General features: G+C 34.7%; 1 protein-coding gene across 4 annotated transcripts in view; it reads left to right on the top strand.

Annotated features, from left to right (window-relative positions):
- The first annotated feature begins 119 nt into the window (after positions 1 to 119).
- Positions 120 to 15,730, top strand: part of LOC126965800 (protein held out wings) — a 111,433-nt gene continuing 95,822 nt past the window's right edge. For 2 of the 4 annotated variants that reach the window (XM_050809571.1, XM_050809572.1), the window contains exon 1: positions 120 to 448. In XM_050809571.1, the coding sequence (XP_050665528.1) occupies positions 322 to 448 (127 nt within the window). In that variant the 5' untranslated portion in view covers positions 120 to 321. The remainder of the gene's footprint in view (positions 449 to 15,730) is intronic. The other 2 variants (XM_050809573.1, XM_050809574.1) reach the window with 2 other exon arrangements.

The following is a 15,730-nucleotide window of genomic DNA, read 5'->3' as shown; positions in this document are numbered from 1 at the left end:
GCGATGGCGGCCAGTAGAGTAAACAAGATGGCTATATGTTATTTTTACGCCTACACTATAGACGGCGCACGCGTTTACAAAAACTTATTCACCGAGAGCGCAGGCGCAGCTATTCTCCCACAACACAACTTCAGTTCGGTCAACTTCGTCATTTAGTTTAGTGGTGACCGAGACTTCAATGTGTGTGGTAGTGAAGTTAACATTTCTAACATAGCATTCACACTAAATAACCTCAATTAACTACATAAAACGTACATTAAAGAACAAATCGTGATTGAATAAATATTGTACGTGAATCTGTTATCATTTATAGTAACTAAAATGTGTGATAATACGAATCCTTCGACGCAGAGTATAGCGGACTACTTAGCACAGTTGCTCAAAGACAGGAAGCAACTGGCTGCGTTCCCAAATGTTTTCATGCACATGGAACGACTTCTGGACGAAGGTAAGTTGATTATTAGCAAAGCTATCTATTCAAAACAGTATAAGTACTTATTAAATGTTGTTCTTCTATATGTAAGAACTAAGCGTGATTGTGTCACCGGATCAATCTTAAGATGAATGCGTGGAAACTAGAAACGCAAACGAAATTAAGTTTATTTTTGTCTTCGCTCGCGAGTTATACCGTCCAGTGATGTTTGTAATGCGATCCGTGTTTTGTAAAGCAACTAACTATGCGGTCTACTATCGCTAACTAATGATATCGCCATTACGAATGTGGTCGAGTCGTACTAGTTTGATCGCTTAACTTTATATTATGTCGATTTCAATTAATTTTCGAACGATTCCAATTAGTAGTTGTGAAATGAGGGCGCTTAAAGTGAAGGATCGTGTGTCCTGTGTGGATAACCTGTTCGTAGGACCGTGGTACATTCCGCCCGAGTTGGAATGTCGCCGCCACTCGGCAATCGTATGTACCGTAGTCGCCGTTTTCAGTCATACAAGATTGTAGATTGTACCTACTTAATACTCGCGACATCGAGTTAGAAATGATTTATTATAAAAATAGGCTCTTTATAAATCTGTCAGATTATTATAGGAATTTTGGAATTCTAATGTAATTTGATTGAAGTTCAAACATAATCAGTAAACCAGTCAAGCAGGAGCTCGAAGCTGTGAGCGGAAGGTACTATAAGTTCCGAGATTGTAATAATAATTCGGTAATCTGTAAGATAACGAAATCGGCAGGCAAAAAGTTCCTCTTTACTCGGGTACGAAACAAACTGTTTAGTTTCATTGTTTAATGTTCTATAAAGAACTTGCATATTAAATGCAGGTATCAAAAAGAAGGTACTGATAGATATTTAAGATATTATATTCAATTATAACTGTTTATTGGGCTTTTTTAGCCACAAATAAACATGTAGCAAAACTAGGGTTAAGATAAGAAACGCGATAATATTTGTATGCAACGTGGGTATTTAACTTTTTGATTAGAAATTTGCATACTTTATTTAAGAGTTATCTACCTACCTACTTAACTGTTGTGTATCAATGAAAAATGGTAATTAAATCCATATATTTGTCAAAAAAAAACATTGGTTGCATTGCAACTAATTAACGCATTTAATAATTAATTTGTAAGATTAGCTTAATTACTTTGTTGTAAGTAGGTACGTTCCTTTTTAAGAGATGTCATCATAATTTAAATATTATGTTGTACATAAGATCTATAAAAAAAAACCGTATGACATAAATGTATATATATACCTAATATAGGTGACTATTTAATTCCACGTCAAACTGCTTTCGTCGTAATGTCATTAGACCCCTCGCTGCGTAAGGGAGTTAATTTGTAGAAATTACTTTTATTTTTGTTACACATTTACATTTATGTCATTTATTTATATATTTGCTACGTGTCTTTAAGTTTTAAGTCTCTTTGTTGATATTTTTACATTTTTGCATGAATATTTTTTGTTTGTAAAATAAAATAAAATAAATTCCGACGGGCACATGCAGACATCACGTATTGTTTATACTATGAAGTATATTGCTCGAGCCTCGAAGTAAACATCAAAATTCGTTTAAATCACTTATTGGTAGTTATCATAATAATATATTAGCTTATTCCCACGACTTCCACTAATATTTATATAAGGCTCCCTCGGGATCTCTTATTTTAATTTATCGTATAATAACATTTCAGTGTACAATGTAAGCAAAATTTTATGATTCACTACTAAAGGCATGAAGAGCGTAACAAACAAACACACATTCTCATTTATAACATAAAGATTGTTGTATACTCACTACCATCAAGTGAATCCTATTCTTCTTTCATTAGCTCTAGGCACGGACGAGTTAAAAAAGAAGGACTCCGCGTCGTGACATTAGCAAGTGAAGCACCTTTATAATAGTGTGTGTGCGGTTAAAGGGGATACCAGTTACACAATTTTTTCTCCCTTAAATAATCATATATGGCCACAAATACTTTTATAGTATTGTTTTTACACTTTTTCACAGCGCACGACGGCATTTTTAAAATATTTTATTGCGACGCAAACTGGTCTGTCACAGTCCACAGACGATGGCAAATCTCATAATTTCGGCCGATCGGCTTGTATTAGTGTAAGTGTGTGCGTGGGGCTACTTATTTACTCGTTACGCCGGCTTGTTTTGTTGCTTCACTGTTATGTAAGGTGACACAGAGTCCTTCTTTTTATACTCGTCCGTGGCTCTAGGTAGCAATGACTTATACCAATGCAATGTTGAATCATTTGCAATACATAAAACATACATAATTTAATCAAATGTCTCAATATAAACGTGGGGACATGAAGTTACTGATAAAGTGATAAAACCATTTTAATGTAAACACATAATTAAGTACATTTACGATTAATTGCCTACTGTATTTATAGATATATCGCGGTTTAATAGTTCCGTTCATATTACTAAAACTAATGGATGGTTTTTTTAATGAAAATAAGGTAAAACACGAGCTGGACGTTCAGATAATGGTAATTGATACGCCCTGCCCATTACAAAACCGTGCCGCTCAGGATACTTGAAAACTCCATAAATTCTGAGCGGCACTACTATTGCGCTCGTCACTTTGAGACATTAGATGTTAAGTCCCATTTGCCCAGTAATTTCACTAACTACGGCGCACTTTAGACCGAAACACAAACATCAACGTCACACATTGTTCGAGAATGGCTCGAGAACGCCCACTTGGGCGTAATATTAGCTGCCGCACTTTGCGACTACGCCTGCAGTATCTAGTTGGAGCGCAGCGGAGACCAATCCTTAATCTAAAAGTCTAAAACAGACAATATAATTATCATGGATAACTAATTGAGACGCCTTCTGAAATATTTGTGAAAATTTTCAAGTAAATCGGCTTTACGATAGCGAAAACTAACATTATAGAAAGATTTCGTTACAAAGTAATTATATAAATGGTATAAAAATAAAATAGTAGTTAAAAAAACTAAACAAACACGCTTTTTATAGAAAACCGAAATAAGTTTAAAATTTTCATCAATTCTCGCCTTAAAGACGATACATGAAAATTATATAAATTAAGAAATCTCTATTTTTCAAATTGAAAAATGGAATAATTTAATCAAATTAATGTATTGTCATCGGTTCTCGATAAATCTACGAAGTTTGAACGGAATCTGGCCGTTTAAAGTGGGTCAAAATCGCGCCCAAATGAGTCGGTTACAAACAAACATACATACAGGTGAAGCTTATAAAACCGTCTAATAATTACAAACAAACAAAATCAGCTTTCCCTCTATATTATTAATAAAATCAATAGTTTCAGAATATGATCGCCATTATTAAGTCAAGTCACGTTTGACAGGACCGCCTGACTCTAGACTTTATGGGTACGAGCCGAATGTCATACTACCGTAACAATTCTTACTACTCCATCACTATTCATTTAGAATTTCTAATGTGTCTTTTATATTCTAAACACCGTTGACACTCCAGGTCTCAACACCGATACAATCTTATTTGTTCATCAGATTTCGTCCTTTGATTCTCTCAAAGGTTTTTATAATACTGTCATTCATGGAAATAGTTCATTACTAAATATTCATTAATAGTCGTGTAAGCATTATTGTGTTTCAGTCTGAAATTACTGGGCAAATGAGACTTAACATGTTATGTCTCAAGGAGACAGGCGCAATTGAAGTGCCGCTCAGAATTTTTGGGTTTTTCAAGAATCCTGAGCGGCACTGCATTGTAATGGGCAAGGCGTATCAGTAATAGTATTTCCAAAAAAATAAATAAAATTACGTAACGTTCCTTAAAAACGGGTAAGCTATTGCGCTTAAAGCATTGACAGCTGTGAAAACGTCGAAAAAAATAGACTTTAGAACTAACCTCTATTTTGAGCAATTCACTCACACTAACACAAAGTGTCGTTCAAATCGCGAGTGTAAGACGTAGCTTGTCACGCACACTTAACTAATATTTCTGGCCAGTTTTTATCGTTTGTCAACAGCAAGAGACTATCTAGACGTATAAATTGTCTCTTGCGAAAGTCTGACCACGCTCTTATGATTCATTAGATGGCGCGACGAGCACTTTAATTTGCCTTATATATTGAGCTGTCACGTTCGTCTTTGTAACGCTCATACGATTAACGGCTCTAGTCGACTAGCGCGCGCCGCGATCATACGGAGCAAAATCATAAATTTAAATGATAATAATTATTACAGTTATTTACAATAACAACAGTTTCATCGTATTTAATTCGCCTTGATGAAGTTTTCGCTTCTATCGTGTGACCTGGTATCTAACATCTAATAAAAAGTTACAATATTAATTCAGAATACGAGGGTACAATTAAAAGTTAAGATACAACCCTGTAAGTAATTGTTAGTACGCATCTGTGTGCTTGTGCTAAGAGGGAGGGATATGAGCTTGTATTAAGAGAAATTAATTTCTCATTCTCATGGGAATTCTGCCCAAGTAGCCCATTCTTGGTTGGTTTTGCATTTATTGTCGCTGTAGAATGATAACATTTTATATACCAGAATAAGAAATTATAAGTAGATAGAAATATTCGTTTAACTCCATGGAAAGTTTATTAGGTACATAGTTGCGTGATCAATTGAAATATCGTTATTTTCCTTTTCTTTGTGTTTCATCATTTAGATGTCCACTGCTGGACACAGGCCTCCCCCAAAGTTCTCCACGGCAATCGGTCATACGCTGCCCTCATCCAACCTATCTCGGCGATCTTGACCAGATCATCAGTCCATCTTGTGGGGGGCCTACGAACACTGCGTCTTCCGGTACCTGGTCGCCATTCGAGGACTTTACTGCTCATCTGCCATCTATCCTTGGAGCTGCCATGTCCACTGCCAATTCAGTTTCGCATTCATCCTCTTTTTGTATAGCAATAAAAATGTCACGTTTTGGCATACAAGTTATTAATTCTACAACAACGATAGTTAATAGTGCATTAGATGTGCGACGCAAAAAAAGTTTAAACAGTAAACAGAAAATTGAAATGGCGCTGGACAGGACATATATTGAGAGAAAAGAAAGAGAAATGGACCAAAATTATAATCTAATCATACCCTAGAGAAAGCACGCGAAGCAGAGGAAGACAGACAAAGAGATGGGAAGATGATTTGAAGGGAGTAGCGGGCCCATATTTTTACGTATAGCAAAAGATAGAGACAAGTGAGAAGCCTTAGAGGAGGTCTTTGTCGAAAAACAAGCTGATGCAAAAGGAGAACAACCAAATGCCAACGATAGCACCTAGTTAGTTTAAAATTTAATGATATTTTGTTACCTCTATTAAACTTTTAATATGTTATGTTAATTAAGTTAAAAATAACAGCAATAAAGGCTTATTTTATTTTTTATTAGATGCGCGACTGTAGTCAGATTGGTTAATGTATTCAACTTGATATTGTTCATAGTGACGTTAATGGTAATGTCCTTCGTACGAGCCGGTACTCCGAATGTTTGCTCGAGTTATGCCAGTGTTGTAACATCTCGGTTGAAACATGTCAGTAGGACAATGCGAACACGATTTGTTTCGGTACATTCAGTTCATACAAAAAATTTGACAATGTCACCAGAGGCTTTTGTCTCTTAAATATGAATTTTATGGCGAATACTTATTCGAACGTAAACACTGGATGTTACTTTGAAAGGGACCTGAGCGGAGATAATACTTGTGTAAGAATATCAGCCCTGTTGGTTTTGGAAATAAAAACCTCCCAATAGGTTTATGATACATACTCAAAAAAAATCTGATCAGAGATATTAGGTGGGTATAAAAGGGCATAAAAGGTAGGTATTTATTTTCTCAAAACTGATTCCTTTTGAATTCTTTTTGATGTCATTTCTAATAACTACTAGATACTACTACCGCTTCGGAAACAAATGGCGCTCTGAGAGGGAAGAAGCGGCGCAAAAAACTCTCCCAGCATTCTTTTTTTTTGCGCTCTTTTCAATAAAAATATACAATATTGTACAGTCATTTTTATCGCTATAAAATAATCATAATCTAGTCCCAGGCAGTCGGATCATTTGGATATTCAGCTGTGGAGTAGTAGGATTTACGACAGAGACATTTATTAATAAAACATTTAAACTTATTTATAGATAATGCCTGAACAGTGACTGGGACTTTAATACAAAAAGTTTATACATTTACCCTTAAAGCTATTATGTATCTTATGAAGATTACTAAGTATAGGTATATGTTAAGTATGTATTATCTTATAAGGAATTGATTTTGGTTGGAATTTTTTTTGGATTCGGATACTTAAGTAGTAACTGCAGAAATACTTAGGATTATTGACGAGAAAATACCTTTCTTACTATTATAGATGGGACACTATCTAGTCTCGTCTATGTCGTCTCGAATAATCTCAATAATTATGTATAACAAGGAATAATTTCGTATATAAAAAATATTTTAAGCTTCATATTTCAAAATGATGTTATTGATAATTTTAAATGTATTTTTATACGCAGACTGGAGCAAAGTTGCTACGAATGTTTTGAATCTAAGCCAAATATTATTTTGTCGTTTCCGGTTGCGAGGTAGACGATATGATCAACTCATTTGGTTATTCAAATAAGGAAAGTTCTAAATTCTGTTCCATATATCATTTACCTTATTATCAATATATAATATACTAATATTAAACAGATATTGTAGATTAGAAATTGTTTGTCATTTGTTTGTGATGAGTTATCTCAACAACTACTTAACCGGTTTTTAAAATTAACGGGCAGTGGAGTCATTTAGTAAGGTGGTAAGAGGTCTCCGGCGGTGTGTGTATGTTTGTTTGTATGCGGAACCCTGATACTATTGACTTATATTATACCATATTTTTAGCAAGGCTATATTAGATCGAGACAGCCTGGTAATAAATAATCACTTTATTTTAGAGAACTAGGCCATTATTATTTTACCAGTGGCTTTGCACCGGATGCCGGCTAGATAATGGGTACCACAACGGCGCCTATTTCTGTCGTGCAGCAGTAATGTGTAAGCATTACCGTGTTACAGTCTGAAGGGCGCCGGAGCATGTAGCAATTACATCTTGTCTCAAGGTGACGAGCGCAGTTGTAGTGCCGCTCAAAATTTTTGGGTTTATCAATCATCTTGAGCGGCACTGCATTGTTATGGGTGCCGATTAATCAATATTACCATCAGCTAAACGAGCAAGAGCTCGTCTCATCCCTTATTTTCATAAAAAAAAATATAGAATTGAAATAAAAAAAATTAATTTTACATCTCAAATATAGATCATAGGTATGCTAGGTATATTGTAGACAGGTAACATATCCATCCATGAGTATTCTGTATTTTTTTACTCACTATGTTTTCATAGAAAATACCAAATAGACCATACCCATACCCCCATCTAGCAGACAAAGTTTTGTGCAAAGAAGCCCCCGACTGTTTAATATAGTATTATATAGTAGCTCGCTCATATTATTCTAAATATGTAAGTAATTCTGACTGTTTCTATCTTACACCTTACTACTCATTTGATTTTGATAAAAAATTGTACACGACTTGTGGGGAACGAGATCGCGGTTACAAGTCTTGTATGATTAATAAATCTTGGAGAACTATGTTTAACAAATTTATACAGGTTTGTTTACATTTCTCATATTATTAATCATAGGTTTGTATGTGTTTTCGTAACAATCGATTGAAACAATAACAATGTCGCTATACATAATATTGATATTATTGATAATACAGCATTGATTGACCAATTTAAGATAGTATCGAACAATCAGACAACAATATTTATATTACATTCTTGATATAATCTTGAGTGGGCAATATAAGATTTTCTGATAATTTTTATCATCTAGGTAAGATTACACGTGATAAGAGATAAGAGTGAGTTTATTAGCCTTTAAACAAATGTTCACTTCTTCATATACACGATGTAAAACTTACACACGTAATCTTTATAATGAAAATGGTCTTAGTTTGAGGCTCAATCACGCCTAAACCACTGTTTGTATCGACATGAAACTACCACCATTCGATGCGAAATTTATCCTAGATGGTTTATGGCTACTTATTTTTTTATTGTTTATTTTATTTTCTTTTAAAATTCGCCCAGCGAAGCGGGTGGGATCAGCTAGTGTTAAGTATATAAATTATTATTATTAAAGTATTCGTAGGACTATTGTTTTGCATTTATTATTTCGAAACGTAAGATAGGCTAACAGAAATAATTTAATGTACATACTATATAGATGAACCAAAGCGATAATAGTAGTATATATATTCCAGTGGAAGGCTCCTTTGCACCATATGCCGGCTAGATTATGGGTACCACAACGACGCCTACTTTTGCTGTGAAGCAGTAATGTGTTAACATTATTGTGTTCCGGTCTGAAGGGCGCCGTAGCTAGGAAATTACTGGGCAAATGAGACTTAACATTCTTATGTCTCAAGGCGACGAGCGCAGTTGTAGTGCCTCTCAGATTTTTTGTGTTTTTCAATAATCCTGAGCGGCACTCCAAATTTGCTAATGTTCATACATTACATTATCCAAAATATATTAGAAAGCCACCGTTAATAGATAGGTAAGTATTTTTTTTATTATTGTCTCAATAATTATTTAGGAAATAGGTTATAAATCGTGCGAATATGTAGAGCTACTTTGAATCCTAAATTGGTGAGCAGAGCTTGACATTTTAACACATTTCCTGCGTTTGGCATTTCAATTAGCGATCTTCAGAATGTTTTTTTTTTATCTCTTGTTTCAATTCATCATTATTTCATTCATCTAACACGTCATGTATTGTTATAATTAGCTGTGACAGTTTGACGTTTGATATACTACCCGGTTACATTATCTATGGACGTGACGTCAATGATGAAATGAATGAATGAAAAAAATAAAGGCTGTCCCGTACAAGATCAACATAGTTTTAATTCAGAATGAGAAGAATTTTTAATTTATTACAAACATAAAACAATTTTCGTTACAAATCTAACAACAAAACAATGTCATGTTAAATAGTATTGGCGTACACTTAATTAATTATCGTACAATTTATATCTAGATCGAATAATTAGCAACTCTGAACTTATAATGTCAAGAAAATGTCAAAACTCTAAAAGTTAGGGATATTTTGGGTGATTGTTTTTCGCACTGTCTATAAAAATTTGAAATGTAATAAAAATATGAATTTTCTTTTCATATTCTATAGATATAAAATTATTTTTTGTAAAAATATAAACAGTATATAAGCCGTCGAAGAATGGTTTTGGCCGCCATTTTGTCGATTTCTTGGGATAGCAGCCTTAACGCGAGAGGAATTCATATTCCAGCGAGGGTGAACGTCGCCTCGAGATATAGATAGAGATGGAGAGACACATTCATGTGTGCCCATATTCTTGCCGTTTTCATGGCCATCACTTTTAACCTAGTACATATTACAATCGACTGTTTTAAAAACTATTCTAAAAGTATATTTACTAATATTATAAAGCTACGGATCTTTTTGAGTTTATTTATACGCGCTTATCTCTTTAATTACTACTCATTAAGTTTACAGACAGCAATAATTTAAATTAAAAAAGTAGGTATTATAAACATCAATCATTTATCAGTAATATTATTAACGCTTTTGTCAACTGGTAGCGCATCAGTTTATTAATATCTTATGATTAACTAGCTGATACCTGCGACTTCGTCTTCGTAGATGCACGACTGAGCACGTAGCTCTTATAAAATCGTTGTTCCTAATAACTAGAATAGAATAGAAAACACTTTATTAGCAACATTAAATAATTCACAACACCTTTATTTGCCCACATTCTCTTGCAACACCAGAGGAAACACAAGAGCGTTGCCGGCCTTTAAGGAAGGTGTACGCGCTTTTTTTGAAGGTAGGCGCTTTGTAGAGCGCTAGAATGTGGGCCGGCTTGAAGTATTGCCGTGCTCTATTGATAACGCCCAGCTTCTTCGAAGCCAATTTGACTTTGCCCTCCAGATGGCCACGGAATTGGCAATCGCTCGAGATTTCGAGACCCAGCATTCCGATACTAAGCGAGGCTTTAAGGGGCGTGTTGTCGAAGAGCGGTGATACGACAAATAGAGTTTTTTAGTGGTAAACGCGCAAACTTGAGTCTTCTGGGGGTTAAATTGGACAAGGTTCAATTTACCTCATTCCGCGACCTTCTCGAGAGAGGACTCGATAGAAGACACAAGTTTCTCTTTACAAGTTTAAATTCTATAGTATTCATTGAAATCTTAAAATACTAAATTGTACTAGGTACTTAATTAATATAAAAAAAATAACTGTGTGGTGCGTGATTCCGTGCTGAAAGGAGCTGACTCAGTATGTTGTTGTTCAGTGCAGAAGACACCAACACAGCACTGGTTTTCAGCAGCCCCTCGTGAAATTTGGAGTAGACAATTGCTGTAGTCTTCCTATTGTAATTAATTTGTGTATCAAAGGTAATGACTATATATCGCAATATTATTTGAAGTGAAAACTTCTTTGGAAGGGTATAAAATGTTAAAGTCGCGTCAGGACACGTGGCCTGATCGAAAGTTCGTAAGATAATCGTTCAAATTATGGATGAAAGTTGATTTTTCTGAGAGGTAAACTTTTTAATGTAAAATAATTGTCAGTTTTGTGTACGATAGCGCAATATATGAATATTGTATTCATACTTTTATCTTGATATATAAAGCAATTCGTGCGAAATTATTCCCTAACCATTCAAAAATGCACAACGTTAATGTTCAAGTTTTCAACTTCTGCCGGCACTCCCCGTATTTTTTTAGATAAGGTCCAAATGTTTAATTAAAATCTATCCAGTATTGAAAACCTATAAATAATATCACATTGTTCAAGAAAATAAATCCATATTATAGTAGAATTATAAATAAATGTATTCTCTATCTGTTCAATATAAATTCAATGTCAGGTTGCGGTATCTGGCGGAAATGTACTTACACACGATTGCGTTGATAAACTCTTGAATTTAAATAGAATTGCTGACAATTATGAAAGAAGCGAAAGTATAAAAAAAAATAAAGTAAGTTACGGGGAGTACTTAACCTACATTCAAGTTAACAGAGAGTTTAAGTAACATTAAAGTTATTGCAATAACATGTAGGCGGTGCTACTTTGTTAGTTCCGCTATCTCGCTGCAAAAGCAACCTAAGTCGGGCTATTATAAAGGTTGTTGGTATGATTTGGTGCTTGCGGCGGGCGCCCACATTGATGACCAAATGAGGGTAGTCGTGGGTTGGGCGGAGGCGAAGCCAAGGCTGCCCCAGTCGTTTTGAAACACGTCTAAACATGTGGGCCGTCTAATTAATATGATCCAGTCATTGATTTTTAATGACAAATGTCGAAAGATTAGATCGTGACCATACAAGGTGTCGGAAGTGGATATTTATTGGCGAAGCCTTTGGTCGTTTCAAATTTAATTAATTTTAAATGATACACACATTAATATACATCTTGACGCAAGGTATACATAGCATGTCGGTACAAGACAACGATATAATATGTAAATAGGTCCATATAGATTATGTATATACATACATATAAAAAATCCGTAAAACATAAGCGTATGCTCCTATAGTATTCGAATCCGGGACCTTAGCTTATTGGACTAGTTCATTAACTACTAGGCTATACAATCCATATTATGGTAGGTAATGTTGTATTCACTGCTGTGGTTTCGAACCTATGCAGTAGCTACCTATCTATTAATTTCTATGTATGAATGGATATGTGTGAACATGCAACTTTTCTCTATTATTTCTCACGACATCAATATAATTGTACAATCTACAAGCGAGCATGTTACCAAGAGGTCCGCGTCGCGTTTGGTTTATTACGAAAAAAATTGATATAAAATAATTCACAAAGCGTATTGATAAAACCAAGGAAGAAAATTTATAAATACTAATAAACAATCGATTAAAATAAGTTTTGTGTAAGATAGCTATCATAGTTTTATGATAATATAAAACAATTCAAATAAAAAAGCCAATTTTAAAAAAAAAAACCTATCGAGATTTTTTTTCGTAACCTTGTTTTCGAAACTGCCATAATTTAGATAAAGAAATGAAGATAAACATGTCAAAAAATTTGAACCGTAGTATTTGTAGAAGTATTGTAAGTAGATTTTCAAAAATGTTAGTTTTTAGGACTATAGAGCCATAATCTTGACTAAGCATTGAGAAAGAACTTTGAGACTGTTATTTTATTTTTTATTAAGTTACTTATAATTTCGGACTTATAAAAATAACTTAACGTTTTGCTTGAGTAGGTATTTTTAATGGTAAAAGGAAGACAAAGCTTACGGATCACCTGATGTTAAGTGATCAAAGCCCCCTACATTCTCTTGAATCATAAGAGCGTTGCTGGCCTTTTAGAAAGGCGTACGCACTTTTTTTGAAGGTTGGAAAGTCCGCCGCTAAACATGATGTTTAACGGAAATAAATAAGTATTAAAGGCAAATTAATTTCGCTTTTGAATCGTCACTATAAATATTTCTTTTAAGTTACTGAACTAACCATAATATGTTCGGAAAAAGAGGAGCTCGTGAGATAAATGTACAACAAACTCACCGGCCACTCTTTGCAATGAAGGGAGTATTTTAGTTAGCACAAAGAAAATTAGTTTGTAAGGTGCTGCATCCATTTTAAATGAATCATGTTACTTAAAAGGGCTTTAAATATCAAATATTTCATAAAAGTAATAAAGAATTAAACTATGTTTATCAACCTTTAGACCTTAAATTCATTGTTTGTGTAAGGATGCTTCGTGAACAAAACAAATTATAAACGATCTTTCAAACTTGCTTTAGGTAATGTATATTCTTTAACTATGTCACAGTAACAAGTAGGTTATGCAACATATTATTCACTTTTAACTGTTCAAAGAATGAAATGTATCACGTGGGTAGAGAGACCTCACCGAGCGCAGCGCCAGAAACCCGTCATGTGGGTGGAGGTGGGCCTAAGCTTGACTCAAGAACCTACCGTTCGCCTCGTGTCAACGGTGCCACTAACACATTCAGTTTGATGTAATATTTGTCACCTACGCAACTTGTTTGCATATAGTTTGTGCCAAAACTGTTTTAGTGGACATTTTCAAACAATTTATACAAGCTAGCTACTTCATCTTTACTTAAATATACAAGTATTTACCAGTGTACATTTTAAAAGGCATAAAAGGCATTTATTTTCTCAAAATTGATTCCTTTAGAATTCTTTTTGATGTCATTTCTAATATACTAGATACTACTACCGCTTCGGAAACAAATGGCGCTCTGAGAGTATAGAAGCGGCGCAAGAAACTCTCCCAGCATTCTTTTTTTGCGCTCTTTTTAATAAAAATATACAATATTGTACTTTCATTGCTATTGCTATAAAATAATCATAATCTAGTCCCAGGCTGTCCGATCACTTAGATATTCAGCTGTTGAGTAATAGGATTTACGACAGGCATTTTTTTTTATAAAACATTTAAATTTATTTATAGATAATGCCTGAACAGTGGCTGGGACTTTATTATAGAAGTGTATACATTTACCTACCCTTAAAGCTATTATGTATCTTATGAATCAATATATTTTATTGGGATATATTGGTTTGTAAATGTATTTGAACAGAAATAATTTCTCATTTTTCAAAATTAGCAAGCAAATGTAACAGGTCTTTCAAAATGGCGCCTTTGAGTGGAGAATATTATTTGAATAAAAAATTCTAAGGATTTCTAGTGTCTGAAATTTGGATAATGTTTGCAAGTAAACGATGATTTGTATGCTTAATTGATTAGATTTTTTTACAAAACAATTGAACCAAAATCGATTTTGTAATATAAGTTGAATATTTGGATCAAGATTTTGCCCTGTGCTTACCGGGGCATAAAAAGAATAGTCCCAGGGTGTCGTAAGGGGCGACTAAGGGCATTTTCCAGTGGGAGGCTCCTTTGCACAGGATGCCGGCTAGATTATGGATACCACAATAGCGCCTTTTTCTGCTGTGAAGCAGTAATGTGTAAGCATTGTGTTTCGGTCTGAAGGGCGCCGCAGCTATTGAAATTAATGGGAAAATGAGACGTAATATCTTTTGTCTCAAGGTGACGAGTGCAAATGTAATGCCGCTCAGAATTTTTGGGTTTTTCAAGAATTTTCAGCGGCACTACATTGTAATGGGTAGGGCGTATCAATTACCATCAGCTGGTCTTCCTGCTCGTCTCGTCCCTTATAGTAATAAAAAAAGATTATAAGTAATCTATGAAGTAATCTATCAGTTGTTTATTAACTTAATCCATTGTTTTGCTTGTGTGCTTCTACAATAATTTTTGTAATAAATTCTAACGGTTATAAATTACTTTAAAAAAAAGCCTTATTCCAAATGACTGAACGGGTAAACCGGCGGATTTCCGGAGGTCTTTTTATCTGCACTTTAGACAATCATGGGTGCGCCTGCAAGCGGATGCGCCGAGGTTAAAATAGGGAAGACAAAGATACCATTGACTTAAGATAAGTAGCACATACAGTTTGCGTGTGCGTTTTCATCCTCACTTCTAATCTGTATCCTAAAATCTGAGGACTGAGATTTTTTTTTAATACATTTGGCGTCCGGCATTTTGCAACCGCGCGTTTTATGTGGAATTTCTTGCCTTCCACATCCACTTTATGCAATTATTTACCGGCTGTAGTTTTACGGAACCGATATGAATTAGGGAAGTTCAAGTTTAGAAACTCTCGACCTCTGGTGTTGCGGGTATCCTTCGGGGACCTCTTTTCCCCATTTGACCCTCTATGGGGAGCGGTGAGGCCCATGGACATCCGCAACAATAGGTGTCAAGAGATGTGTTACCGGCCTTTAAGATGGGAGTATCCTCTTTTCTTGAAGGTTCTTAAGTATTCATTTGTTATTGTAAGACGAAGATGAATTTCTCTGTGCTTACTCTAGAGGAGGAGGTTTATTTCAAATTAGAATTTGTCCCAATACAATTAGAAGCAAATGAAAATATACCTAAATATAAAGATGGTTAGGATAGCTAGCTAGATTTTATGAAAGTTTTTTTTTGAAAATAAGGGACTAGACGATCAGGACGTTAAGCTGATGGTAATAAATACGACCTGCCCATTACAATGCAGTGCCGCTCAGGATTACTGAAAAACCCAAAAATTCTGAGCGGCACTACAGCTGCGCTCGTCACCTTGAGACATAAGTTGTCAAGTCTCATTTGCCCAGTAATTTAAAGTGCTTAA

The sequence above is a fragment of the Leptidea sinapis genome, chromosome 8 (assembly GCF_905404315.1).
Source record: "Leptidea sinapis chromosome 8, ilLepSina1.1, whole genome shotgun sequence".
NCBI lineage: Eukaryota > Metazoa > Arthropoda > Insecta > Lepidoptera > Pieridae > Leptidea > Leptidea sinapis.
This window is presented reverse-complemented; position numbering and strand designations above follow the sequence as displayed.